Raw genomic sequence first — 27918 nt, forward strand, 5'->3', positions numbered from 1 at the left:
CAACCTTCATTATAACAGTATTATCCCTTTTAGTACTCAAAAGTGCCTCCCTGAGAAAGTTCTTCTTGGGGATTATTTAGCTGTGAATACTTGTTTATTAATTAAAAGCATATTTTAAAATAATGATCATAAATATGGACTTTATAGGCCACATTTAAGAATGATTGATTATATTTTTTGTTAGACTTCACACTACAGGTGGAGGGTTCTTATCTATTTATTGATTGTTTATTAATATATCTCCAGTGCCAAGCACAGTGCCTGGCACATAATAGAAACTCAATAAATATATGTTGAAACACATATTTTCAACAAGGCTTATTTGATAGTTAATTAAACTCTATTAATCAGAACTATGCTATCAATTTATTAATTTTTCAACAAAACTATTTTTATGCTGTGATAATTGAATGTAAAGCTTTATGTTCTTTTATGTTATATATAAAACAAAAGTTTCTCTCCTTGCAAAACCAAAGTGCAGTAAAGACAGTTCCTAATACCAAGAGTACTCAGGCTTGGCCAGGTTGATATCAGGGAGAAAGAGAAAGTGGTAGGGAAAGAAAAAGGCTGAGAGGAAGGGAAGGACAAAGACACCCATATCTGAGACATAAATGGTACAAAAATCTACAACTAATCACCATAACTCTATGGCTAGTCTCCAGCCTCTCAAACCATAGTATTCTCTGGTGTATTCTTGAATATTTAGATACATACGGGTATGATTATTTATACATGTGAAGGTAACATGTGCTGTGCAAATGTGAAATCTAAAAATCAGGTAATGGATGTAGGTGAATATGAACAGTAATTAGAAATGGTAGGTATAGAAGCACAATTTGTACTTGTACCACAGTTGGCAGAAGAGTTTATTGACACATTCATTGCAGAAAATTAGATATGACTTCAGATGAGCGTGTGCTTCTGAGAAGGTAGTCAGAAGCGGGTGAGGAAGACAAGAAGGGACTTGGACTTGGGCTGGCTTTTTAGTCCAAGTTTATGATGAGAGGGAGAGACACGTGCACATGAGAGAGAAAGAGAGAGAGAGAGAGAGAGAGAGTGAGCAAGAGACAGAAAGAGAGAGTAAAAGAGTGACTTATCTTCCCAAAGCTATAGCTAGCTAATTCAGAATATGGAAATTTAAAAATTAAATGTCACTACTCTAATACCAGGAGAGGGCTGAAACACTTTTGAAACTTTCTCCTACATTTTCGTTTTTAAAAAGTTTTATGCTATTCATAATTTTAAGAAATAATCATATATGGCAATTTGTAATTTTTTTACTTAGTGATTAATTGTGAGCTTTAATGATTTTAAACAATTAAGAAAATGTTACAAAATGCATCATTTCAAATTAGCATCTGACAAAGATGTGTAGTCACTTCACTTCTTGGTCCTCTTTGTGTCCACCTTGACATCCTTTTGGGTTTACTGTTTTTCCACTGAACTTTGCCCTTCCTCCTTAGCTTTCCTCAGCTGACATGCTGCAATTTGAAAATATGCATGATAAACATTCCTGTCTGTGTGATTTTTCTCTCTTCTTCCTCACTCTCATCTGCCTGGTGGTGCTAAAGACCCATTCTGTGAAGTAATGTCTTATAAACCAGGAGCCAAAATCCTCATGTTAACTTAAGTATAAATGAGTCTCTAGGGTTGAACTAATTGAAATCTTTTCTGTAACATGGAAATATCGCAAAAGAATTCAAATTTGGCTAGCATCTTATAATCCAAGTTTTGATGATAGTTTCACTAGGCTCCATCCGTCCAAGTTTGGGTTAGAAAAAGAAATAAAGTATGGAAACATTGTCAGAAGCCTTTTCTGTTTACAAAAAGATCCAGGGATACCATGAGTAATGCCAGAAATCTCATGTGACAGCCAGCTCTTGTGGGAGTTTTGAGCTCACCAAGTTCAGGAAATAGTTCCAGAAAGCTGATTGGAGCATTGGAGCACAACGATTTTTTTTTAATCCGAAGTGAATAATTGTGTTCCCTGTCTGCTGTTGTCCACACTGCTGCTCAGAACATCTCCCCAGCGCTAGGTAATATTTGGCACTCAGTAAATACTTTCTGATTTGAATCACCTGCTTAATGATTTTTCTCCTGAATATGCCAAAGTTGATCTCTAAGAGATTTTGTACAGTTATTTAGTTCCATGTAAAGTGGGAATTTCAGTGGTGTTCCAGGACTGCAAGTACCTTGAAAGGACCTTCATTTCATTCCTTCTCTTTCAAGGATTGTTTTTATCCATTCCATATAGAAGAGCATTTGTCCTCCACTGAAGATCTTTCCAGAGGGAATTCCACAGCCTGCCATTCAAAGTCCTGAGAGACTCAGGAAAGACTCTCCCTTTCCTGAAAGTCTTCGTATATCTAGTGTAAATCCTCTCTGTTGGTGGAATTCATTGTCAGATCAGCCAAAATCTATGCTCTGTAATGAGCTCTTCTGTTTTCTGTATAGTCACATTTCTCAAGCTTTTGCAGTTTTAAGTTAGAAAATTTTTTGGTGCTCAAAGCTGGTTGGTGAAAAAAAATTTTTAAGTCATTTATTTCAGTTTTGTCTACACTCCATCTAACTGAAACCACTTCCATCCTCTTTTGTAGCAGAAAATATGCTAATATTGAAAGACTGCTGGTAAATCCATATATTTGAGAGGCTTTAGTAAGCTCCATGGATTTCTCCATCAGGTTTTTCAACTGTCTCTTATTAACAGTTAATGAAATAGTTCATGGATGGTTTGGAAGAGGAATGTAGCCTGTCGGAGATGGTATGACTTACAGTATATGCCTTTAAAAATTTTAAAAAGAAAAAGAAAGTGACATAAAAAATGGACCAAAAAAAAAAAAACCTCTTCCATTTAGGGACAGAGCTACTTCTTCTCCCAGTGGATGCGTAATATATTATTTATGTAAGAGTGAGCATTGTGTTTTTGGCTCACATTCCATTTGGAGCATACACAATATGACAGTTTCCCTGGCTTATTGTTGTATATGTGGCTATCTATTTTTAATACATTGCTTTTGTCTCTTTTTCATGCTTGCTTACATCTGTTGTTATGAAAACTGACATAAAGTTTTTAAACATAAAAGAAGTGATGGAGAAAAAGATGTTAAGAGACAAACAACATTTCAAGGGAACATGAGGTGGAGAAACAGGAGCAGAGTCACCACTGAGGGAAACCGAAAGCAGCCTCTGCAAGATAAATGGGAGGGAGGGTCAGCACAAGGGTGTGCAATCACAGAGGAAAAAAATGGCTATGGCGCTACACAAAGCATTTCTAATGAATGAGGCTTAGTGCCTTTTCCTCCAAATTATTGAAACATTTTAGGCTTCCGTTTTTAAATGTGGGAAGTAGGGATAATAACATCTACCTTGAAAGATTGTTGTTAGGATTCCATGAAGTAATGTATATAGGGGCTTCACCTGGTCCTTGGTAAATAGTATGTGCTCAATAGATAAAACAGAATCAGGGGCTGACAAACTATGACCTGCAGGTCACATGCAGCCTACCACTCATTTTTAAAATAAAGTTTTATTGGAACACTTCCAGGCACATTCATTTAGGAAATATCTATATCTTCTTTTACACAATGGTGGAGTTGAGTAGCATGAACAGTGACCATGTGGCCAGCCTGCCTAAACTATTCAGTATCTGCCTCCTTACAGAAAATGTTTGCTAATCCCTGGTATAAATAATAACTATTATGGCAACACTTTAGGAATATCCGTTATTTTACAGACTTGAATAATTTCCTGATTCAATTTTCTATCTGATGTATTGCAGTAATATCTGTTGATTATTATCCTCTTGCCCCAGGTTCTAGTTTTCCTTTTGTAACAACCCAAACTCTGTTTTGCTTGCTTTTCAGTTTAACATTAAATGGTTAATTGGTTCATTTCACCACCAGGTGGCCTCCTATACTCTATTGTGCTTGTGATAACCAAAGAAAATCAGAAAGTGGATCCTATACATTTCTTTCAACTTTGGCTCTCACTGTGCTCATATGGCACTTCTCTGGTGGCTTGACTGCTCTGAAATTGTTCATTGAACCCTATACTTCATGTTTGGCCTTGAAACATAAATAGATTCACACTGACCTTTTTATAAAATGAATTATTGCTTTTAAATGCATACACACACACATACACCAAAATGGATTTTTAATAAAGAAGCTTGGTTGTCACTAATAGCTTTGCCATGATTCAGTCCCACTCTCATAGGTATACAGAGTTAACTGATCTTGAAGCTTTCTCAGGAAAAGACAAAGGCCAAAGAGGCGCAGATCTCTATATGTTAATTTCTCTCGAAGGGAATGGATGGACCTCATCTCAGTGCCCCAGTTTATATTATTTTATTCTATAGATCCCCTTTTGAGCTTTCTTTGATCTTATTTTTAAGCTTCACTAAAGACTAGTGTTAGCAAAGGAAGATTGAGAAGCCATGTGATAAAGCCCTGGAGAAGGAGGCCAGATTCCCCTTGGGCAATTATTCTTATCCTCTCAGGCCTCATTTTCTTCATCTGTAAAGTAAGGGGGGTGGACTCAGTATCTCTCAGGTCCATTCCAACTTCAATATTTTCTCTTTGGTGAAAAAAATCAAAGATTACTTCAATTAGTAATTGACTTTGCCTATAAGCAATCAGGCAAAATCAGAATTTTAAGACTTAATTTCACAGGCTAAAAGACCAAACTCATGGATAAATATAATACAGGCATACCTTAGAGATATTGCAAGTTCAGGTCCACACCACCATAATAAGGAGAATATCACAATAAAGCAAGTCACATGAATCTTTTGGTTTCCCAGTGCATATAAAAGTTGTGTTTACACTATACTATAGTCTGTTAAGTGTGCAATAATATTATCTCTAAAAAATGTACTTATTTTAAAAAATATTTTAATGCATAAAGATACTAAGGATCATCTGAGCCTTCAGCAAGTCATAATCTTTTTGCTGGTGAAGGTCTTGCCTCGGTGTTGATGGCTACTGACTGACTGATCTGGGTGGTAGTTGCTGAAAGTTGGGGTGGCTGCGGCAATTTCTTAAAATAAGACAATGAAGTTTGCCACACTGACTCTTTCATAAGAGATTTCTCTGTACCATACAATGCTGTTTGATAGCATTTTACCCACAGTGGAACTTCTTTCGAAATTGGGGTCAATCCTCTCAAACCCTGCTTCTGCTTTATCAACTAAGTTTATGTAACATTCTAAATTCTTTGTTGTAATTTCAACAGTGTTCACAGCATTTTCAACAGCAGTAAATTCCATCTCAAGAAACTACTTTCTTTGCTTATTCTTAAGAAGGAACACCTCATTTGTTCAAGTTTTATCTTTAGATTGCAGCAACTCTGTCACATCTTCAGGCTCTACCTCCGATCTAGTTTTCTTGCTATTTCCACCACTGCTGTTACTTCCTCCACTGAAGTGTTGAACCCCTTAGTCATTCATAAGGGTTGGAATCAACTTTTTCCAAACTCCTGTTAATGTTGATATTTTGATCTCCTCCTATGAATTTCAGATATTGTTAATGGCATCTAGAATGGTGAATCCTTTTCAGAAGGTTTTCAATGGACTTTGTCCAGATCCATCAGAGGAATCACTATCTGTGGCAGCTATAGCCTTACAAAATGTATTTCTTAAATAAGACAACTTGAAAGTCAAAATTACACCTTGCTACATGGGCCACAGAATGGATATTGTGTTAGCAGGCATGAAAACTGCATTAATCTCCTTGAACATCTTCATCAGCGCCTCTTGGGTGTCCCAGTGCATTGCCAATGAGCAGTAAAATTTTGAAAGGAATCCTTTATTCTGAGCTGTAGGTCCCCACAATGGGCTTAAAATATATAGTAAATTGTGCTGTAAACAGATAAACTGTCATCCAGACTTTGTTGTTCCATTGATACAGCATAGGCTCAGTAGAGTTAGCATAATTCTTAAGGCCCTAGTATTTTCAGGATAGGAAATGAGCACTGGCTTCAACTTAACATCGTCAACTGCTTTAGCCTCTCACAAGAGGGTCAGACGTTCCTTTGAAGCTTTGAAGCTAGGCATTGACTTCTCCTCTCTAGCCATGAAAGTCCTAGATGGCATTTTTTTCCAATAGAGGACTGTTTTGTCTACATTGAAAATCTTGTCTACATGAAATCATTTGTCTACATGAAAAGTTATTTCATGTGGCCACCTTTATCAGTGATCTTAGCTAGATCTTCTGGAGAACTTGCTGCAGCTTCTCCATCAGCACTTGCTGCTTCACCTTGCACTTCTATGTTATAGAGATGGTGTCTTTCCTTAAACCTCATGAACCAACCTCTGTTAGTGTCCAACATTTCTTCTGCAGCTTCCTCACCTCTCTTAGCCTTCATAGAATTAAAATGAGTTAGGGCCATCCTCTGAATTAGGTTTGGCTTGAGGGAATGTTGTGGCTGGTTTGATCTTCTATCTAGACCACTAAAACTTTTTCCCTATCAGCACTAAGACTGTTTCACTTTCTTTTCATTTATGTGCTCATTGGAGTAGCACTTTTAATCTCCTTCAAGAACTTTCCCTTTGCATTCACAACTTGGCTAACTGGCACAAGAGGCCTCGTTTTCAGAATATCTCAGCTTTTTACCTGCATTGCTCACAAAGCTTAGCTACTTCTAGCTTTTCATTTAAAGTGACTCTTTCTTTCACTTGAATAAATAGAGGCCATTGTAGGATTATTACTTAGCTGAATTTCAATATTGTTGTGTCTCAAGGAATAGGGAGGTCTGAGGAACAGAGAGTACTGCTGGTGGGTAGAGCAATGAGAACATACACAACACTTTAGGATTAAGTTCATAGTCTTATATGGGTGTGGTTTGTGGTGCCTCAAAACAAGTAGTAACATCAAAGATCACTGGTCACAGATCTCATAACAGATAAAAATAATAATGAAAAATTTGAAATATTGACCGAATTACTAAAATGTAATGCAGAGATACAAAATGAGTACATGCTGTTGGAAAAATTGTGCCAATAGCCTTGCCTGACACAGGGTTGTCACAAACCTTCCATTTGTAAACATTGTAATATCTGTAAGGCATAATAAAACCAAGTGTGCCTGTATTTTTTTAAAGTACCATAAAAAGTGTATAATTTCTAAATACCACAGTACTTTTGGTTCATTTCAGTCAATAAAAATATAAATATATATTTTATGAAACTTCTTAGACACTTTCCTTTCCATTTTACTTTTTTTCAGTGGCAGATAAATTCCATTGATTCTCTGCAGTGTCTTTTGCTGTCTGTAATGGAAATTCAGCTTTCTCTTTGACATCTTATTTTCTACACATTTTAATTTTTCTACCTTCTTCTTTAGGCAGAATTACCAAGTGCCCCTCAGTTGTTTTCACAGCATGGAACAGATACATTCGCTTACACTTCCATTGAAACTAAGTCATTTCATAACATATGAGCAACGTTTGCTTACCTTCTGCTTGTATTGTGGTACACACATTGGTAGTTTATACACTATTTGAATTGTCACATTGGATGTCATGGCAAATATGACTAAAGGCATTTAGCTGTCTATGAGGAAAGGACCTGAATAGTCCCTAAGGCATTTTGGTAAAGAACAGACTCACGTTTGAATTCAAAGTCTACACCTTGGGAGACCTAGTGACAGGCAATCACTCTAATTTCAAATTCCCTACTGGGGATGCTTCTCTGGAGAGCTATATGGTTGAAGGCAGATTCATATTTGCTTGAGGAAAAACTGATTACAAGTTTTTCTGCCTTGCAAACTGCACTAATTGGTATCAAATTCAACTAACAATTTATGAAGTTTGCATCACTTTCTGTGTGTCTAAGCACAAAGACATTTTTCACCTGAATTCTCTTATCACATATATTTTGAAAATTACATATGTCCATATGTCCTAATACATATATCAGGAATTAATGGTCTAATTATTTTACTTTTACTTAAAAAGAAGAAGGAATGATGTTTTCTCATTTTAGTGACTGTGGGAATGAGACAATAAGTATTCGTTAGGGTCCTATGGTGTGCTATGGAGAACCAAATAAAGGGAGGTTATCCTTTTCCTTAAGTAATTTATAATCTACTTAGAAAAGCAAAATGAAAAAACATGAAATAATAGCAAAGATAGCAAATTTATGTGGTATGAAAAATAAGTGCTTGTCTTCTTAGAAAGTCCTCATGGAAGAAATGATATTTGAACTGAACCTTACTGGATATAATTTAAATAATTGGAATAGAGATAGATGCATTACAAAATAATGCAATTTAGGGGGAAAAAACCTCAGATCTAGGAATTAGCTTGACGTGGTCCTAGGACTTTACCAAAAACAGGAAGACGAACTGGAGAAGAGGAAAACCAGTGACAAACCGTATAGCTTTTATCCCATGTGTTCAGTGAAAGTCAATAAAAGGAAAGATTTTTTTTTTAATTCTAGTGAATATTGATTCCTAGATTCAATATTTCATACAGTGAAGAGAAGTTATATATACAAATAAAGGAATTAGTGGCATAAAAGAGACAGAAAAGTTATGCCAGAGGTCATATTTTCTTAGCATGCAATTCTGCATGCTAAGAAAAGTTTGAACAAACATTTGTATATAGTGTTTATTATGTAACAGGAATTGTTCTAGGATCTTTGCAGATACTGGCTCATCCAATCCTCACAACAACCTAATGAAGTATTAACAGTATCCTCAAATGAGCAACTAAGGCACAGGGAACTACACAGCTAGTAAGCAATGCAAGCAAAGTTTAAATATGGGGAGTCTGATTCCAGGCATTTAATTTATTTTTCAGGCATTTAATTTAATTTTTGTAATTTTTCTTAACCAATATTCTTTTATCTCATTGATTTACAAATTAAAATGTTTGGCATGGTTTTTGTCACCATGTTTATGTTTAATCACTCATGAGTGATTAAATGGTCACATATGTATAGATTTTAAGAAATAGTATTAATAGGTAATATCAACAAGCTCCCTCCTCCCTTCATTAAGAGTCAAGAAGAATAGTAAAACTTTGTCACAGTATATATATATATGCACTATATGTATTATGTACTATATACTGTTAGGCCGGTGCAAAAGTAATTGGGATTTTGCCTTGCTTTTAATGGCAAAAACCACAATTACATTTAGTATATAGTATAGTATACACTATATATTTAGTATATACTAAATATATGTACTATATACTATGTACTCTCTCTAAACATGTATATATTCCTGTCTTTTAGAAAATACATAATATATATAATTATATATTATATAATGTATATTAATTATATATTATATGGTATACATTATCTATCTATCTATCTGTATTTACCTTTCTAATGACTTCACCCTGATGTGTGATTTCTTTTACTCTCTAATATGGCCCAACACTAGTTATAATACATTATTTCTAAGACAAAAAATAAAAACCATGGGAAATTTGCAGTCTTGCTTTCTCACATGGGTAGCAAACCAAAAAATCTTATTACAAATCTCGTGTGTGTTAAAATCAAGGACTTGTTATTAATGTTGTATTTTATATCAAGATCTAAAATTTCTTACAAATATGATCTATTTACCTCTTAAAATATCTGTGTTAGACAAGTGGCAAAGATAGCTTTGTCCCTGTTTTACGGATGGGATGACCATGGAAATATGAAATGACTTTCCCTGGATCAGGTGGATCAGGTGTCCAGCCACCAAGAAAGAGAACAAAAACAGAAGTAACAGTTGCAGGATTGATGGTGCCCAGCAAAAGGTACTTAGGGAAAATTCTCAAAAATCACATGTTTTAGTACTCATATCTTCTTGAAAATGTATCCATTGTTGTGGTTATAGCTGTGCTAAACGGCCACATCCTTGTACTTCTGCTTCTTTTGGTTCTAATATCCTCTTAGTATTTTTTTTCAGCCTTTATGCAAAATGTTTAAGTCATCAACATCATATTCTCTCATCTGTTTATTTCAGGGAAGTCATTCACTAAGACCTTTTCTCTAGCTGTAATTTCCTTCCTTTTCTGCAACGCTGTTTATTTTTTGTAGTTTTTAGGATTTATTCCCTGTAGACTAGGAATTGTTTTTCCTATCTAGCTAAACCTCTGTAACTTCCCCTATTTACTTATTACTTTCTCTCCATGCATCTATGCATCTCCATCATTACATTCTCCAGATCTTCACTTCTTCCTCCTCTTTACTTTTATTACTCTTGTCTCTTATCACAAACACACACACACGCACACACACACACACACACATTCTGTTTCTCTTCGATGGAACTATTCTAAGAAACTTCCTTGAATATTTATAGCAGACTCCTTTACATAGCTCAAAAAGTGCTCAAAAGCAGTTATAACCAAGGTTTGTTCTTTATGGTCTTAGTTTATACCAATAAATTTCCATTTGTACCCTACAGCTTCTTTAAACTGTGAATTGTCATTCTTCTGAATGACAGGCATGACTATCAGTGAGAACTCTCCTATCTGCCCTGTTAGTCTCAATCTCAGGCTATTAAAAATCTGTTGGGTTTCTGAGGATGAGCCTATGCCAAATAAATCTGGCTATAGAGGCTACAGGAGTAGGGTTCTCAAGTATGTGTTGGCCACTCCAATGTCACTTTGAATGGCATTCTTGACTTTATTTACATTATACTCGTAGGGCCCACCAATTTCTTCAGACTTCTGGACTGAGATCTAAAGATGTATTTTCAAGAGCAGTGGTATGACTTACCAAGCTAAGCTGAAATTCCTCCTGAAATTCTATTTGTGGATTTTAGTAGATCTTACTGACCTTGGGCAAGTCACTTGGCTTCTATGTATCAATTTTTAATCTGTAAGACAGAAGTAATATTACTAACTTTTCCCCATGGGCTTGCCATAGATCAACAAAAAAAGAACAATCCATTGAAATGACAGTCAAGCTTTCTGAGGCTGCAGCAGCAGTGTTTAAGCCTTAAAGCCTAAAATCTCTAAAATTTATTTTTTTTTAAATATTTTTCTGACAAATATGGGTAGGTACCCAAAAGAAACAAAAAGACCCAAGGGGTCAGGGGATGGGTAGAACAGAAAGGTATTTAAGTCTGTAGCATACTGATATCGGAACTAGAAATTAGATTTAGCCTTTCGCATTCTGATCAAATGTTCTTGCTTTGAGAAAACACTGCCTTATAAAAGGTGCCCTTAAAATATTCAAAGAACTACTGCCACCTTCCTCTTTTTTTTGATAGATTTTCACAGAAGCTTTTCTTGTGTTAACCATTCATGGCCATGATAAACAATTAACTTTGTTCATGGTATCTGTCTGAAAATTGAGAATAATATTTCTGTATTGGATGTTTTGCCAAATAAGTTTTTTCACAGAAAATGAAGCTCAAAGATAAAGCAATCACACTCTACTCATTTCTGTGTACTAACACTATATCTGGCATATATTTCAACTGCTCTCTATATCTGCCTGGACTTTCTTTTGGGAGAAATTCAAATGAATAAATATTTTGCAACAACCTCCTACATTTAAACCATAATGCTAAGAATTACGGTGGGTAAAGAGTGAAACACATGTGGTCTCTGACCTCATACATTCCCTTGTAGAATTAGCTTATAATCTAATTCTGAAACCATACTTATCCTCATCTGAAGTGAAGGCACCAGAGATATTCTTAAAAAGTAGCATTAAAAATCAGATATTTTCCCTATACAGGGATTTGAGCAGTCATCAAGAAAAACTCCATAGCATTATGGATCTGTTAAGATTATAGATGTGAAAACCCTTTGAAGGTTGAAAATACTCTGCAAAAAAAAAAAAAAAAAAAAGTCACAATGTGAATACATAAAGGTATAATGGCACTTTCATTGTGTTTTGGGAACAGGCAACCCTGGAAAAGCTTTGATCAGCTCTGTCTTAACACCTACCATCACATGGTAAATCCTGGGTGCAGCTTCTCAGTGCTGGAGTCCTTAGTCCCTGGGGAATGCCCATTTGCACGAAACTTGAAAAGATAGTTTTTTAATGATGACAATAAGGGCGATAGTGCATTCAGCCTTTATTTAGGAAACTGATTCTCATAGATTTCAAAAGCCACCATGTTCTGCAGCAACACCTTTTTGATAAACTACAATGGCTACAGTGTTCTACTTCTCATTTTTCTTCTTACCCTCAAAGAGAAAGCAAGATATCTCTTTGAGGAAATATCAACAGAGTTAACATAAGAAATATATAAGTTCTTCCTTATGAAATTAATTTGGCATTATTTTTGAGGTGTGGAGCATCTTGGCAACTGCTTTGGTTTAAAACTCTATGTGATTTGGGAAAAGCACGTTTCAGAATGTTTAATTCAGCGATACAAAAGGCACTAATGAAATATGCATGTATGAATTTTATATCATATTAGATCCCTCTTTCTTGAAATCTGAATAAAAGCCAAACATCTGGATTATGTTTGAAAAGCCTGAATTTCCAATTTTCAGAGAGATCCAGTCTATTTTGACATTGCACACTTAGCCTTCACATTTACAGTGTGCTATTAACATTACTTGCAATTGTAGAAAAAAAAAGTCCAGATTTAAACAAACTTGGTGCCTCCTAATGCTAAAAATAAATCTATATTTGAAATGGCTGCTGCTGCTGCACAACCATCCACATCCATAGTTCAGGCTTCAGCATTTTCATTATAAATACTTGCACTGAACAGGCCTGTAATTCAGCTATAAAGATATGTGGTAAGCTATGATATATAAATTCCCCTTTGATTGTATATTAAAACAACAAACAGCAATTCATACATCACTTAGTTTGAGAAACTATTCATTGACTCAAGGCTTTCTGAAGGTCTCAGATATTCAAGATATTCTGTGGTCAACTAAAGAAGACATAGCCACCATCTTTTAAAGTTTATTCTTCAAATTTACAAGACAAATAACATTTCTGTTTTTATAGATATCTGTGTATATTTTAGCAGCTAGACTAAAGGCATGTGAATATTTATGGTCTTAGTAGTTTAGGGATGTAAACATGCATATCATTGCTTTATCTCATTTCATTATCATAGTTTATTTAGGAGATAGATGGTCAATCAAGTTTTAGGGGGCAAGGCAAATAGTGGTATGTCCACACAAGAGGTCATGGAAGATAGAAGAATGTGACTATTGTATTTGAAGTTTGCATAATGGTAATTCTTCAATGGACTTTAATTTACTACCGTTAACTTGTTACTGGATTTCGTATAGCACGTATTAGGTAAATGTTTTCTTTTGTTACGTTTGGAGAACAGCTAGAGTCAAAAATTTTTCTGTTCCTATTCTTCTTATTTTGTGTTATTAGAAAATTCTAAATTAAGTAGTTGTACTGAGTGCGGTGGCATGCACCTGTACTCCCAGCTACGTAGGAGGCTGAGGCAAGTGGATTACTTAGCCCAGGAGTTCAAGGCTATAGTGTGTGCTCATCATGCCTGTGAATAGCCAACTACACTCCAACCTGGGCAACATAGCAAGAACCTGTCTCAAAAAAAACTTTAAAAAATTATGTAGTAGTGCCAAATTCAACAGAAATAGCTGTGTTTAGAGGTGTTTGTTTAGGTTGGGAAATGGAAAACAAAATAAATGAAACTTTTACATTGGAAACCTTTTTTAAAGGAGAAAACTGAGTTTCATTACATTAATTGCTGTGCCTCAAGTCTTTTTTCCTTCCTACATTGCATACTCTAACAGATATTACATAATTGCATAACTATTTTTACTATGTGCTGACATGACATTACAACAGCCCTGATATGGTGCATCATAATGAAACCATAATTAGAGTAGTCATGATGTATTATGGCAATGATCCACATCGTCACTAAAGTGCATTGGAATGCACAGAAAACCCTTTGAGATGTGTAGATTTGCAATATAATATAGCACAACCATGAAGTTTCATAGCATGGAGGAGAAATTACAATTATGCTCATGCTGCTGGTAGCAAGGGTTATAATGCACATCTTCGATATCTACTGAAGAAAGTCTGTATTGATGAAGGAGATTTTTGAGGGAGATATTTATCTTGAAGTTTATGTCTTTTAAAAAAATTTACAGGAAGGACATTGTTGAAATATGAACCTAACCACATAAATTCTATCGTAGAAGTCCCCTTATTTATCAGATAAAAGGACTTGAAAGGTTTCATTCTGTACCTCACATTCAATGAAATGCCTCTCTAAAACAGGATGGATTGAAGACAGTTTTGGAATTTTCAGTTAACCCTGCCCTTTCTTTTGGTTCTCTGTAGCCCATCTTAGCTTAGATTCTACAGCTTACATTTTATGTGGTTGTGTATTTGCTCTATTGTTATTCTCTCAGGTTTTTCTGTATGAGAATCTTGTTTCTGAATCTTGTTCCAGCGAGTGACAGCTTCTTCTTAACTTGGTGATTTTCAATCTTGGCATTTCTTTTACCTGAAATAATGTAATTGTTATGGCTGATCTTGTGAATGTGGATCCAAAGAAGCTCAACTTTCTAAAACAGAGAGGAACTTTAGGCTCTATCTTCCAGGCCAATCCTCATTCAATGCTTCATTTGCCCATAATATATCCCAGCCAGGTAGACTTCTCATCTCTGCCTGAACACCTCTAATGAATGGGAACTCACTATCTTTCATGCTGTGTTCCTACTCAAGCTTCAGCCTTTGACCCCCAGCCTGACCTTTGAGGTCAGATGGAACAAATTAATATTTTTTATGCAAAGGTCCTCTAAATATTCAAAGTCTGCTAACATGTCCTTCCTCTCTTCTCTCACCTCTAACTCTTATTTGCCCTCTTAGCTGAATACCTTTAGCTCATTCAACAGCTTGGCCCTTGGGGTATTGAATCTTCTCCCTTACTGAAGTGCTTTGCTTTGAAACATTGTCTAGGTCCCTTTTGGAAAATGGAATGCAAGCAGTATTAGGTTGGGGCCTAGCAAATCACAGTCAAACTAATATATCCATTACCTTTCTTTTTTTAACCCTGTGTTTGTCTTAATTCAACCCAAAATCATGTTTCCTTTTGATATGGACAGGAAGCAGGGAAATATTGGGTAGAAGAGGGTGGGGGTCCCTGGCAAGGGCTCCACCCGCAAGCCTGGAACCACAGCCCTAAATGAGAACATGCATTCCTGTTTTCCTGCCCGAATGTTGCCTTTTCCAAAACCACCCTGGCCCACCACACCCCCAACCCTGTACCCATAAAAACCCCAGGCTCCACTGGCAGAGAAGAGCAGTGCAGCAGAGAAGGAGAGAAGAGAAGCAGCGTCTGAATGTCAAGAGGAGTTCGGCCAGCTGGGGACAGTCAGAGAGGAGTTCAGCTAGGGATGGCCAAACTCTAGGGAAAGACTATCTTCCCACTCCATCCCCTTCCTAGCTCCCCATCCCACTGAGAGCCACTTGCATTAGTAAAATCTTCCACATACATCACCTTTCAGTCCATTTGTGTGACCTGATTCTTCCTGGATGCTGGACAAGAATTCATGATGCGCCAGGTGCGGGAACCCAAAAAGGCTGTCATACTGACTCTTCTCTAAGCTGTTTAACACTTAAGCCATCCACAGATGGCAAATGCTAAAAGAGCATTGTTTGTAACACATGCCCTCTGAGGCTCCAGAGGTTGTGGGCAACCCCTAGACACCGCCGCGGGTCGGTGCAGGTTTTTTTCCTGCTGGCACCCAAAGTCACTTGTCCTGGGTCCTGCACTCGCTCATCTGTGTGCTCCCCCTCCTGCAAGGAGTTGGAGTGCGGGTGGCCAAGTAAATGAGCCACACCTCTCTCACAGGTCTCCTGAAGGGCTCAGGGGAACTCTCCTGTCTCACTTTTTTTAAAATTTGCATCTACCTTCCGTTGTCTGTTGACTCACATTGAACCTAAAGGCAAGTGAAGCCTGTCACCTCCATTCTTTATGCAGTTTAAAACTTTTTATAGTTTTGGAGTAGGGGTATGGGGTGAAATGGGGTGGTTATTAACTATCTGACTTTACATTTGTCATTTCTCCTTCTTAGATTTGACTCATTATGGCAGCATGTTTTGTTCCTTTTAGGGTCTATTATCATCTGAAATAGACATTGTAAAGTAGTTGCCTGCAGATTCATATCCAGAGACATAGTTTAGTCTGTGTAGTGTTAAAAAGTTTTAATGCAACATATAATAATTTTGAGACTTCATATAAAATATATGTGTGTGTGTGTGTATAGGCTTTAAAATATATATGTCTAGCCATACTGAACCCATGTTGAAGCCATATTTCCACATGTTAACAGTTGGCAGAGCTGAGTGAAGGGTTGCCCCTTTTAGATGAGGCATATGCTCTCCCATCCTCCACGGTTCACCCTCTTATCTCTTACTGATATTGGATATTAGTAATAATCACATTTATGCATTCTTTATTTTAGTAAAAAAAAGTTCTCTTTTTTATAACAGTAGCAATAGTTCGAATATGAAAGAGAGAAGAAGATTTATCCTTGCCCTACTCAATTCCTTGATATCATCTGCCTGGTAATGAGGTGTTGGAGCTGGCTAATGCTGACTTATGAGAGCATATTGTTAAATATTCAGGAATTTTACCAGCAGCAACCACCATTGGTAGATTGGAATCAGCCACGGTGGGAGTATTTATACCAGGGAAATCAACGAACACTACAAATCAAGTCTTTTTTTCTTCTTCTTCTTCTTTCTTTCTTCTTTTTTTTTTTTGCTTAGAGAACCGGTTTACTAGCATACCACTACACTTAGGTATTTGAGTTTATGATCTCTGAGCTAAAATATATATTATACTTTATTGATCAGTGAGATTAGTATAATCTCCCAATCTGATCAATATGCCAAATTCATATTTTTCTTATCTATGTCATTAATAAAATATTTAATAAGAATGGACCAAAGAAGAGACCTATGGCATAACATCCATTAAACAATGATCTTTACATATAGTTGTTCAATAGGTCCTCAGTAAACCTTTGTGCTTCTAAAAGATTGCATCCATCTGCTCACTTTATGCTTATGAAATCTAATGGAAGCGCATACATCTAATCCAGGAATTCACATTCTTGGAGTAGGGATTTAAGTCATTAGATTTTGGGTGTATGTTCTTAGCAATTTAATTATGTTTAAAATCTGGTTAGTAGTGTAGTAAATAACTGGTATTGCTACAAAATCGCATTGAGAAGGTAATAAGATTGAATTTCTACACAAGTTGACACTCAATTAAAATTTCCATATATCCAGTGAGTTAGCCAGTTCTTGGCTAGGGAGTTAGAGCAAATGCCTTCCTACTAAGCCGATCACTTCAAAACAAGCAAAATTTATAATAGTGTCAAATCAGGACTGAATGCATCAACTAAAACTGGAGTTCAGCTTATCAAATACAGATCAAAAGCAAGAAATAGACTAGAGAGCACATGGGATATTTCTTCCTTAAATTTCTCTCTTTTTTATTGACACTGGAGGAAGAAATAGCACATTAAAACCTCCTTACTGAATTACTGTCCTAAACCAATAGATCCATGGGGCTTGTTCAGCTAAAAGCCACAACAGACTTTGTAATGCAATGATGTAATCTTGGCTTTGTGTCATTTATATTCAACCTAAAAAAAAAAAAAAAAACAATTTTCCTGAATAGACAGGCTGACAACAATATTGTTCGGTGTGGGTTTTTATTTGGATTCTTTCCAAATGGTTCACATGCCTTCACAGTAACACATCATGCCTGCTTACGTTTTTTGCCTGTATTCTAAACTTTTCCCCTTTTACTAGCTTTCTATTTTTCTTTTAAGGTCTCAGTTATGTTTGTAAAACTAACCAGCTCTACCACAAAATTAGGATGTATCTTGCAGAGAGCATTCATTTTACTTTTTGCATATTTTTCCCGAGGTCATGTCAAGGTTAGTTTGAATTCCATCCTACATTAAGACTTCTTTCACAGCTATTTAGCTCGGCAGCCTACTCCCCGCTGGGGTCTGCCCCTTGGGCACGTCAAAGCTTCAGACCTGACAAATCACACACAGATGAAGCTGTACAGTTTTTTAAACAGTTTCATCAGTAACTTTTTTTTCTTTTTCACTATCCTCTTCATGTTGAGATTTTTTTTTTCTCTGAATTACCATTTCAGGAATGTTGATTTCCGTTTGAGACAATTTGTTTTTACATCAGAGTTGCAGACTAGCAGTATCATTTATTTTATAATAAAGGATATTAATAGCCTTCTCTCACCAAGACTGCAGACCTACAGACCATTCTTGACTATTATAACTGTAATTGCTTTATTAAAATCTATTTGTAACAGGAAGTGTACTGTTGGAAATGTAGCTATATCATAGAGTCTACCAGAATCTGAAAAAAATATCAACCATAAAAATACAGTTTATAAGATATTATGAGTTGAGCCTGGAAATGTTTCCCAAATGGTTAATAATATGCTCTTATCAGTATTTTAGCAAATTATGAAACTAAATGATGCAACTCCATTTCCTGTTTAATTGATGAAGTTAAAGTGCTTGGTTGCTAATGAGTGTATTAGCAAACAATGTCCCCTTTACAGGCTTAAGTAGATCCGGATTTTTAAAAAGCAGCTTACTATCCTTATTTTTATGGGATGAAAAATATTGACTGCCACAAAATTGCTAGACCAACTGAAGTAATGGTGTAATTATTTCTGTGCAGTCATTTTGGCAATTTCCAATGACCAGATTAAGGTTTTCTAGTTCCCACACTAGAAAATAGTTATTTTCTTTTACAAACCGTAGACTTTTCATTACATTTTCATTCAGGACAAACACCACCTGAAGATCTTTACTGCAGACTAAGCAGAAAACTTGGAAGTGAGGGGAAAAATAATATTTGAATGATTCTCCTCTCCTCAGTCTTCTTTTACAGTTTGCTCAACAGGAAAGTACCCAAACGAAGGGTTCTGTAAAAGGTTGCTTGGTTGAAACTAATTAAAGACAAGTCTAAATAGAAAAAGAAAAGAAAAAGAGATCAAAGGAATTACATTAGGTGTCAGGACGTCATTTGGGAGCGTTTTATTTAATTTTTGTAATTCGATTCCAGGAAAACACTAAATTCTAAAAATGTCCATTTTTTGCCATAATTTTATATTTGGGTTATTTTTGCAATAAGATACATGTCAACAGGCAAACATCTTGAAGAAATCATTTCAGTATTGGCGCATTAACACATTATGGTGAAAAGGGAGGCTTGTGCTTTTCACGCAGTGCATTTCAGTCTTCAATTAATGTGAAAGCACTACAATGCCTATGCAACTTCTCTTGCCTAGTGGTGCACCATTTATCATTGCAGTTTTACATTGACCTTGACACCCACTTCATTAGAATAAAGATTGTCTACCATTTAGGTTACATTGTTCCTCTGCACAGAGACCCCATGCAAATTTCTGTTCAGATAGAAGAGCTGCGAGGCTGTCAGAGGTCATCTGCATTAAATGATTGCAGCTATTTTCCAACTGCTTCTTTTCATTCTACTCAATTCAGGCTAGGAGGATCAATCAAGTCCTCTGCCTGAAACAGTGGGACTGCTGGGAATATAACTGTTTTTGGTAGTAGTGGATATGCCCTAAACAGTATTAAATATTTAATATAAACTCATTAAAGGCCATACAAAAGCTTCAGAAAGATATCAAATTTATAGAAATATCTAAGGGGATAGATAACCTTTTTAAAAAGTAAATAAAAACATAATAATCAATATTATAATTTTACAGGGTATGATCAAAATAGTTCTTAAACTTACTAAATTTTACCTATAGGAGACTTTTTTCTCACCCTTGACATGGGTAAGAAAGAAAGGAGACAGGTAGACTTGGCATCCTTATGCCGTATTTTATATGAAATTGACATGAAAGTTTTCAGTTATTGGTGTTTTTATTTTTGTTCTGTAACAGTGACTTCTAGTCTAGCTATATTTATTTTTAAAGGCTTAGATATTTGTTATTTAAAAGAAATGATTGGAGAAATAAGTTGCCAGGTCTCCTACTTAAGTTTTCTGAGTGATATAATTGGAATTAAATTATTAATGGGAGATACTTTAAAAAAGATTGTTTTATGATCTTCTATTAGGGAATTTGCAATTCATTTTCATATTTGTAGTTTGATTTATATTAAAGATAATGCAATCTATGTCCAATTAACAGTACATGGCCAGTGTAATGTGATTTCCAGATCATGCAAATGGAATAAGCTAGAAGAGGGGGAAAACTCAATTCTTAACCTCAGGTGTAATTTGCTGTGCGAGTTCTGGCAATTTTAAATGACATTGCACTTTTTAATTTTTCCAAAGGCTCCGCAGCAAATTTATCCCAATCAGGAAAACCTATTATTAATTTACAAGGACAATTGTAGGAGTCTTCATAATTTCTCTATGCAATTACTCACCATAAATTCTAATGATAAAATACAAGGAGTTTGCAAGAAATAACGACTATTATTTGTCTTGGACTTGAACCCTTTTCTTCAATTTTGAACATCTTCTGGATGTGTTGGTGGTACTGACTCCATGTGCAGCATCATATGCATTGTGAGATGCTACACACAAGTCTTCTGAAAAGGGGGGCAGCACAAGAGCTGCTGCAAAGGCAACACTGGCCTCTAGCAGATTCCTGCACTCTGCATGTACAGCTGAGCTTGGACCCTGGACTTTTATATAAAAAGACTCTTTGTTCACCACTGAATGGCATTAGGCATGGACTTGCTGAGGGGCCACCATGAAGCCTCGAATGAAGAGGGCAAACACTAGCCAGAAAACACGTGAGAGTTGTAAATAGACACATCCCTGGATTTTTTTTTTGGCAAAAATGCGTATTTTCACACATTATTTTGCCAATAGTTTGGTGTTTTGGTGTGTTCCTAGCATTTGCTTTCTTACTGATAGACTAAGTAAGATATATTTTATTTTCTCAGTGTATTCTATCTATCTATCTATCTATCTATCTATCTATCTATCTATCTCTCTATCTATCGATAGATCGATCGTATCTATCAGTCAATCATGTGTATATGGGAAAGGGAATCTCGCTGGGTAAACAGGTGTTTGTGGCATTATTTGTACCAGGAAAGACATTCAATCCTGTCATTCTAATAACTAGATCATTTCCCTTGTTTTCACTTTTCCTAATATAAAGTCAACTGAAGCTCAGTTAAAAGTAATATGGTATAAGATATAAATGCTGAAACCCTGATGACACAGAATACAACAGCCCTATTCTAATAATCAAGAAATGTCTTTAGTTTAATTTGTGTGTTTCTCGCAGCCAAAGCTTCACTCTCTGTTCAGCAATGTCTGGTCTCTTTTCAGCATAACCAACAGAAGCACCATACAAAAGTCTTACAATGGATGTCTTAATCTCTCTGTGTGCTTTTAGAGCATTATTTTGAATTCCATCATGCTGCCTTTTTTCTTTCCTCTTCTGAAGTTTTATTACAACAGCAGAATTCCCAGGGAGCTTTGGGGGCAAGGTTCACATAATATAGCCCTGAAGTTTTGCTTAGGTGGAAGCCATCCCCCAATCCTGGCCATCTTTTGATGATCCTTCTGTTTCAAAAAGATTTCACTGGGTAGAGTCTTATAGCATTAGCTGTATATAGTTTATTTTTTATTTTTTTTATTTACCAGACAGTGAGCATCTACAACTCTTTCATGATGTTTTCTTTCTCTGACCTCACAGTGACAAGGCATCTTGTTCCTTAACATTGAGGGAGGCAGAAAAATGCTTGAGTTGCTCAATGTGTGCCTTCTATACCAGTTTCAAAATGGCTTATTCTTCTGGTTTCCATGGTGACAATTAACACTGTTTCAAGGCATTGTTCCAGTCTCCATTTGGGCAGAATTTTCGGTGTGATTTCTAACAAAAAAAAAGGAGGGGGACTTCGGTGTGGCGGGGAAGCCTTTAGCATAACTGTCAAAAAAGTTATCTCAATCAAGTCTTCATGCATTTCTAAGTATGTTTATTTCAGAAATTCCTGTTTTTGCTAACCTTGTTTTATAATTCAGTTTTAGCATTTGTGCTAAGTAAAGCACTCAATAGGAATTTTCTACAACTTCTTTAGTTCTTAGTTAAAATGGTGGGCTAGAGTTTGTAGTTATTTTTAACTCTTTTTTTTTTAAGTTTTATTTATATTTTATATACAGGGATGACATTTAGAATAGTAGTGTCCTGTGTCTTTAATTTAGATCATTCACGTATCTATTAGGAGGCTTCATTAGTCAAAATTGAATTGGCCAAGCAAATACACTTAATAATGTAAATATGGCCTTTCAAGAGAGTATATTTTATTTTTGACTAGACAGAGAGGCCCACAGCAGGTGCTGTGGGGAAATTAAATACTGGATGCTTATTTACCTTAGCACTCAAGAAAAGCTTTCTGACTTTAACTTTGCTAATCTCATTTTTGCCTATTGAAGAGTAGTCTATATCATAACATCCCCAGACTACAGGACACAATGGGGCAGCCTCTGCTCACTTACTGCTGTGGGTGGAATGAATATGAAGATTAAATTATCTTCTCACCACAGGATAAAGTAGCCCCACTTGATAGGATGACCGAAAACTGATAGAGCTGGCAGTTGATTCTCTGAGTCTAATGCTTCTGAAAAGATGTTAAGAGACAGAAGAGCAAAAACATACTAGCATCAACAAAAATAGAAGCTCCTGACATTATTACACATACAGCTTGAGCCCCTAAATCGTACTAGATTTAACCTTGAATGTGCTTCAAAACTTAAAATATTTTCACCTTAAATTATATAACATTTTAGTACCTTTCATTCATATATCAATACATCGAACAATTAACTAGATCCTCTTAGTTTTTATATTATAGTTTGAAGGCATTGTCTATCAATCACACCTTTCATCAAGCTGTTTAGACAGTAGGCTATATGGTGACAAAGACTGAGAGCATACATAAAGACAAGTTTCTTTTAAATGTAATAACCTTTTATAATAGCTATTGCAGTGACTACTTATACACATTTAATGGAGAAGATTAGTTGATTACATCTAAAATTAAATTAATTGCTTTTTATATTTTTATTTGTGTAAGACTGTCGTTTTTATGGGACACATCTAAGCTGTTTCCTTTCTTGACTGGTCTGCTGTGTGAGAGCTGTTTAAAGTTGGGGTGAAGAGGGGGGATGAGCTTGTCACAAGTTAAAGGATAACTGGTAGAGGCCATTCCCAAGTGGCACAGCCAGAGGACTCTCTCTGTCAATGTGTAATACCATGTGGCATAAGTAAAATATTTGAATAAGATTTTCCTGCCTGCCTGAAATACTGGTTCCCCCAATATTATGTGGAAATCTTACCAAATTAATTATGTAAATATTTGTCAGCTATATCATTTCAGATGGGAACCTAATTGCATAAAGCAGATTGTCATCTCCTCCAATCATCACATCACTCTAGAAACACTATCTAGGTTTCTAGAATACTTCTGAATATTGAATCCAGAAAATTCAAGTGGACAGTGTGTTTCCTAAGTGCTGGAGTAACATGGCCCTGGTAATTGCCTTCCATTAGAAAACGCAATCAGAATTTCTCTTGTATCACGGGCCAAATTCTAAAAGCGCTCTAAAGTAACCCTTGATTTTCTCCACTATGCATATTCATGTAATTTTGGATACTCTGACACCCTGATCAACATTCATTAATAATATGAAATGCTTTAAATCACCTCATTTAAAACATTTTGTTCTGTGATCCACAAATGACTAACATTTGGAGAAGTTTACATAATACAAATGATGTGCATGTTTAGTGTAAATGAAAGATTAAAATATGAAACTAAAAGTATGCAAACATATGCATGCAAATGCTGAAGATCTATTAACCGAAACAGTGATTTCACACCTTCTTTTCCTTTAATCTGCTTCCAATTGTATTTTTGTTTGGGATCTTATATAATATCATGTTTTCAAGGTGAATGAAATCACCCAAGTGCTTGGGCACATTTGAACTTACTGATTTACTTATTTCCAGAGAAAAGTTTTTCTTATTAACTCTGATAAAAGTGTTTATCTTAGGGCACCCTTGGTCATTTAGGGCAAAGGAACAAATACTACCATGGAACTCAGTGACCTAAATATGGTGCCTGAAAGAAAAAAGTTTTAAAATTGCTATTATATTTTGGAAATGTGCTAAAAATGTAAAATATGTTTAATATTTTAACCAGAATCTAGATTTTCTACTCAGAGGTGTTTTTACATGTACATTTATAAAGTACAGTCATAGTCATTTATGGCTATCCATAATATAGGACTAACTATGGAGTTATCCAAATAGAGTTATTTGAAGAGAATCACCATAGTAACTGTCATATTAAATAGCATTTACATTATCTCCAGCAAAACATCTTTTAGGAGAGACTCTCTTGGCAGTTTGTTAGAATATAATACATACTCGGGGAGAGGGTTCTGTAGTCAACTATGATTTGGGGGATATTTTACAGTAATCAATAAGGAAGCATAGATTTGTAACTATACCTAAAATGGTGGCTTTCCTTTTTCTGTCTATGTGTACCTTTTCTCCAAGCCCACACAGAATTTTTAAGGAAAAGAAAATGAAAACAAAATGTTAACTGAGAATTCAGAGAACTTACATAATCTTCATGAATAATTTTATTTCTTCCACTTTGAGACTGGTCTTTTAGGGGCAGAGATGAGAGGTGGACAGCACTCTGGAGCCAAATGATGACCAAAATTAACTGTAATATTAAACCCCCCTAGACCAGTTATTGTCCTATTTGGAATATTTTAAAGATCAAATATGTGTATAAACTTGAGTTTAAGAAAGAAATCTTAGTCAACTAAATGTAATAACTGTGTGTGTGTGTGTGTGTGTGTGTGTGTGTGTGTGTGTGTATAATCAGCAATATTCTTCATCTACTCAAAGTACTTACGTTTAGCCTCCCCATAAATTTTATTGGGAACAAAAACTTTTAATGCTCATAAGCATCACAAATTCTGTGTTCAATGATTTTCTAAGAACACCTCTCTCCCTAATGATATCTCTTTTTCTCTTTTCATTTTAGCGATACAGTGTGGAAATGTCCATCAGACACCTGAAAAAGACGGAGCTGCTTAGTAAGGTTGAAGCTTTGAAGAAAGGTGGCGTTTTACTACCAAATGATCTCCTTGAAAAAGTGGATTCAATTAATGAAAAATGGGAACTGCTTGGGGTATTTGCATTTTTATTACTGTTTGTAGGTTATGTGTACATTTTTTGCGTAGTGAAGTACTCTATCTGTCTGATTTCTAATTTGAGGCACAAATATCTCTCTCTTTCAATTCACTACCTACATTTCAAACAAGCTATTCATGCTATTATGGGAAAGACACTGCTTTTCCTCTTCTGTTGATTTTTTTTTCTGAGCTTGTCTCCTCTCAGATTTTAATAATTTTGGTTCTTTAATACATGAAAAAGTAAGTAAAATATTCCATGTATTATGGGTATGCACCAAGTCAACTATAATACAGTATATCTGATATATACTGACTGTCATGCTTGAATGAATGTTAATAGAATTTATTCTGAAGGTACATGTAAGAGACATCTACTGTTTAACTATTTACTGTACCCTTAAGATGAAAAGTGGAGTTGTCACTACAGCTTTCAAGTCACACTAAAGCTACCAAAACAAAGATGCAAATTTGACCCAAATCTGAATTGCAGAATTGAATCAGCCTGTGTTTTGTGCCTCAATTTCCAGCTCACTTTTAACAAAAGCCAAAAAAAAAAAGAAAAAAGTTTCATGTAATTCATTTCACGCAATGATGGTCTGGGTCTCAGCCAAAGACTGAGATGCAAGAATCTGGCAAAAAGGCAATATAGAGATTCTGTTACCCAGAGACCAGGATGGCACTGTGCAGGAGACAGTGCTGTCCTTTTGTTGGAAGACAGCTGAGAGAAAAGTTAAACTGTATTTTTTCATCAGCTTCTCTCCTAAATTGCCTTCACTTCAAATCAAGGGTAAGCTATATTTGTCAATTACCTAAATAATTAATTATAACAGCCAAGTATGGGCGATGTCAGTTATGGAGCATAATTTTGCATGCCTTCCAGTTTTCTACCTTAAAAAAATTTTTTTAGATAAATAATACTCCAAAAATATTTTGAATAAAAAGCTCTTCATGTACCTTGATGATTTGGAGGAATGCCAGTATTCTGTTTATGCCATGCCTAATCTGGGAGATTAAAAAACTGCAAGTTTAAGTCCTTGTTTCTCATTTAAATTCACTACACTCTGCAGTTGTGCAAAGTAACTTAAAATGTTAAAAGTTTTTCATCTAACATATTGTTGCTTTTTAATAATAATTAATGGCTTTCAATTTATAGTACGGTGACTTAAATCAAAATCTGCCAAATTCTACAGCATTCATTGATCTCAGACAGGAGAAATGTGGTTAGTGTATGACATTTTAAAAGGTTGTTTAGTACATAGATAAGAATAGCAACCTTATGTGCTTGATAAAGTAGTGATAAGTCTGTTTACATTGCATTTTAATATATCCATTGCTAATTTGATAAATAACAATAATATTTTAAGAAAATTGTTTAAGTTGTGTCACGTGTATTGCTTCCTCAACAGAATTTTAAGTCAATATTATATTGAAAAAAGAAATAATATTTAGCTATCCTTTATAAATCAGAGACTTTAAAAATAGTTGCCATTTTGGCAAAAATATCATTCAAATACAACATGCAGGTTTGCAGTGAGAGAGTAGGGTGAGGGAAGATTTTTTATAAATCCTGTACCATGCTAACACCACCAGGCATACTGTTTTAATTGGCATGATTACATTTTAATTGGCATGAAAAAAATTAAAGACAAGGATTTTAACTTCTAACAATAGTAAAATAGAGGGATATGGTTTTTAATATTACTTTCATCTAAGGTGAACAGTGTGGAATGGAAATACATTAGAATGAAATGTCAGTGGTGCGTACAGTTTAATCTGTGAAATTTTGTCCCCTGTGCTGCATATTACTCTGTCTCAATTGCATATTAAACAACCCTATCAAGGCAGGCATTGGCATCTGCTGTGCTGACACAAATTGTGAATTAAATGAAATTGATGTCCTCTGTCGTATATTTATGAAGACGGACCATTCTCTGAAGTATTCTGTTTATGAAGAATTTATGATTGCAAACTGTTCCAGAACAAAAAAGTGGCAATAAATTCTTTTTTGTGACCCTACCCTCCAAGGGCATTGATTTCACCTCCTGCTGCTACTTTTGTTACAGCGTAAAAACAATAGCTAAATCTGGATTCCACTGAGGGTCTTCAAATTATCAATATTTTCACCATGAAAATACAAGGGTGTCACCATGAAAATACAAGGGTGTTGCCAAGAAAGGCTATTTTTCTGCTACAATCTCCTAAAGATACTATTTACAGAACACTACACACCAGATGAATGTTTGTTGACTTAATTTTATTTGTGTTTTAAAGCTTATTTTTGTAGGTTTAATTCATCATTATAGATTTAAATCCTATTGATTGGGAGTGCTTTCCACCAGAAAGAAAAAAAGAAAAGAGCCCTCCCTGACAACACTCTCCTGCCATAGTGGTTAATTTAAGTAGGCTTCTGGCATAGTGAGTTGGGGATTATTTTAACACATATTCGGTATTAGAAAGTCCAGCATCCAGAAATGCAAAATGGAAAGAATTGTGGAATTGAACAATTTCCAAGTCAGGTAAAATCAACAAAATCACCAAGGAGGCTTCCTTTTCTTAAAACCCTTTAGTTACATGGTTTCAGGAATACGTCACAAAACAAAAAATGGAAGTTAATTCTCCATGCTTCATCTACTCTTGGTCTCTTTAGTATATTTATTAAACTTATATCTCCTGAACGTTTTATGTGCAGACTGTTTTACTATAAAGTCCTATCATGAGAATTCAAATGAATTTTT

The 27918-nt window shown here is 35.4% G+C and overlaps 1 protein-coding gene across 6 annotated transcripts in view; it reads left to right on the forward strand.

Annotated features, from left to right (window-relative positions):
• Window positions 1-27918, forward strand: part of AKAP6 (A-kinase anchoring protein 6) — a 527913-nt gene that overhangs the window by 390073 nt on the left and 109922 nt on the right. For all 6 annotated transcript variants that reach the window (XM_015453690.4, XM_073997217.1, XM_005561045.5 and 3 more), the window contains one exon: window positions 25033-25179. In XM_015453690.4, the coding sequence (XP_015309176.3) occupies window positions 25033-25179 (147 nt within the window). The remainder of the gene's footprint in view (window positions 1-25032; window positions 25180-27918) is intronic.

Source organism: Macaca fascicularis, chromosome 7 (assembly GCF_037993035.2).
Source record: "Macaca fascicularis isolate 582-1 chromosome 7, T2T-MFA8v1.1".
Classification (NCBI taxonomy): Eukaryota; Metazoa; Chordata; class Mammalia; order Primates; family Cercopithecidae; genus Macaca; species Macaca fascicularis.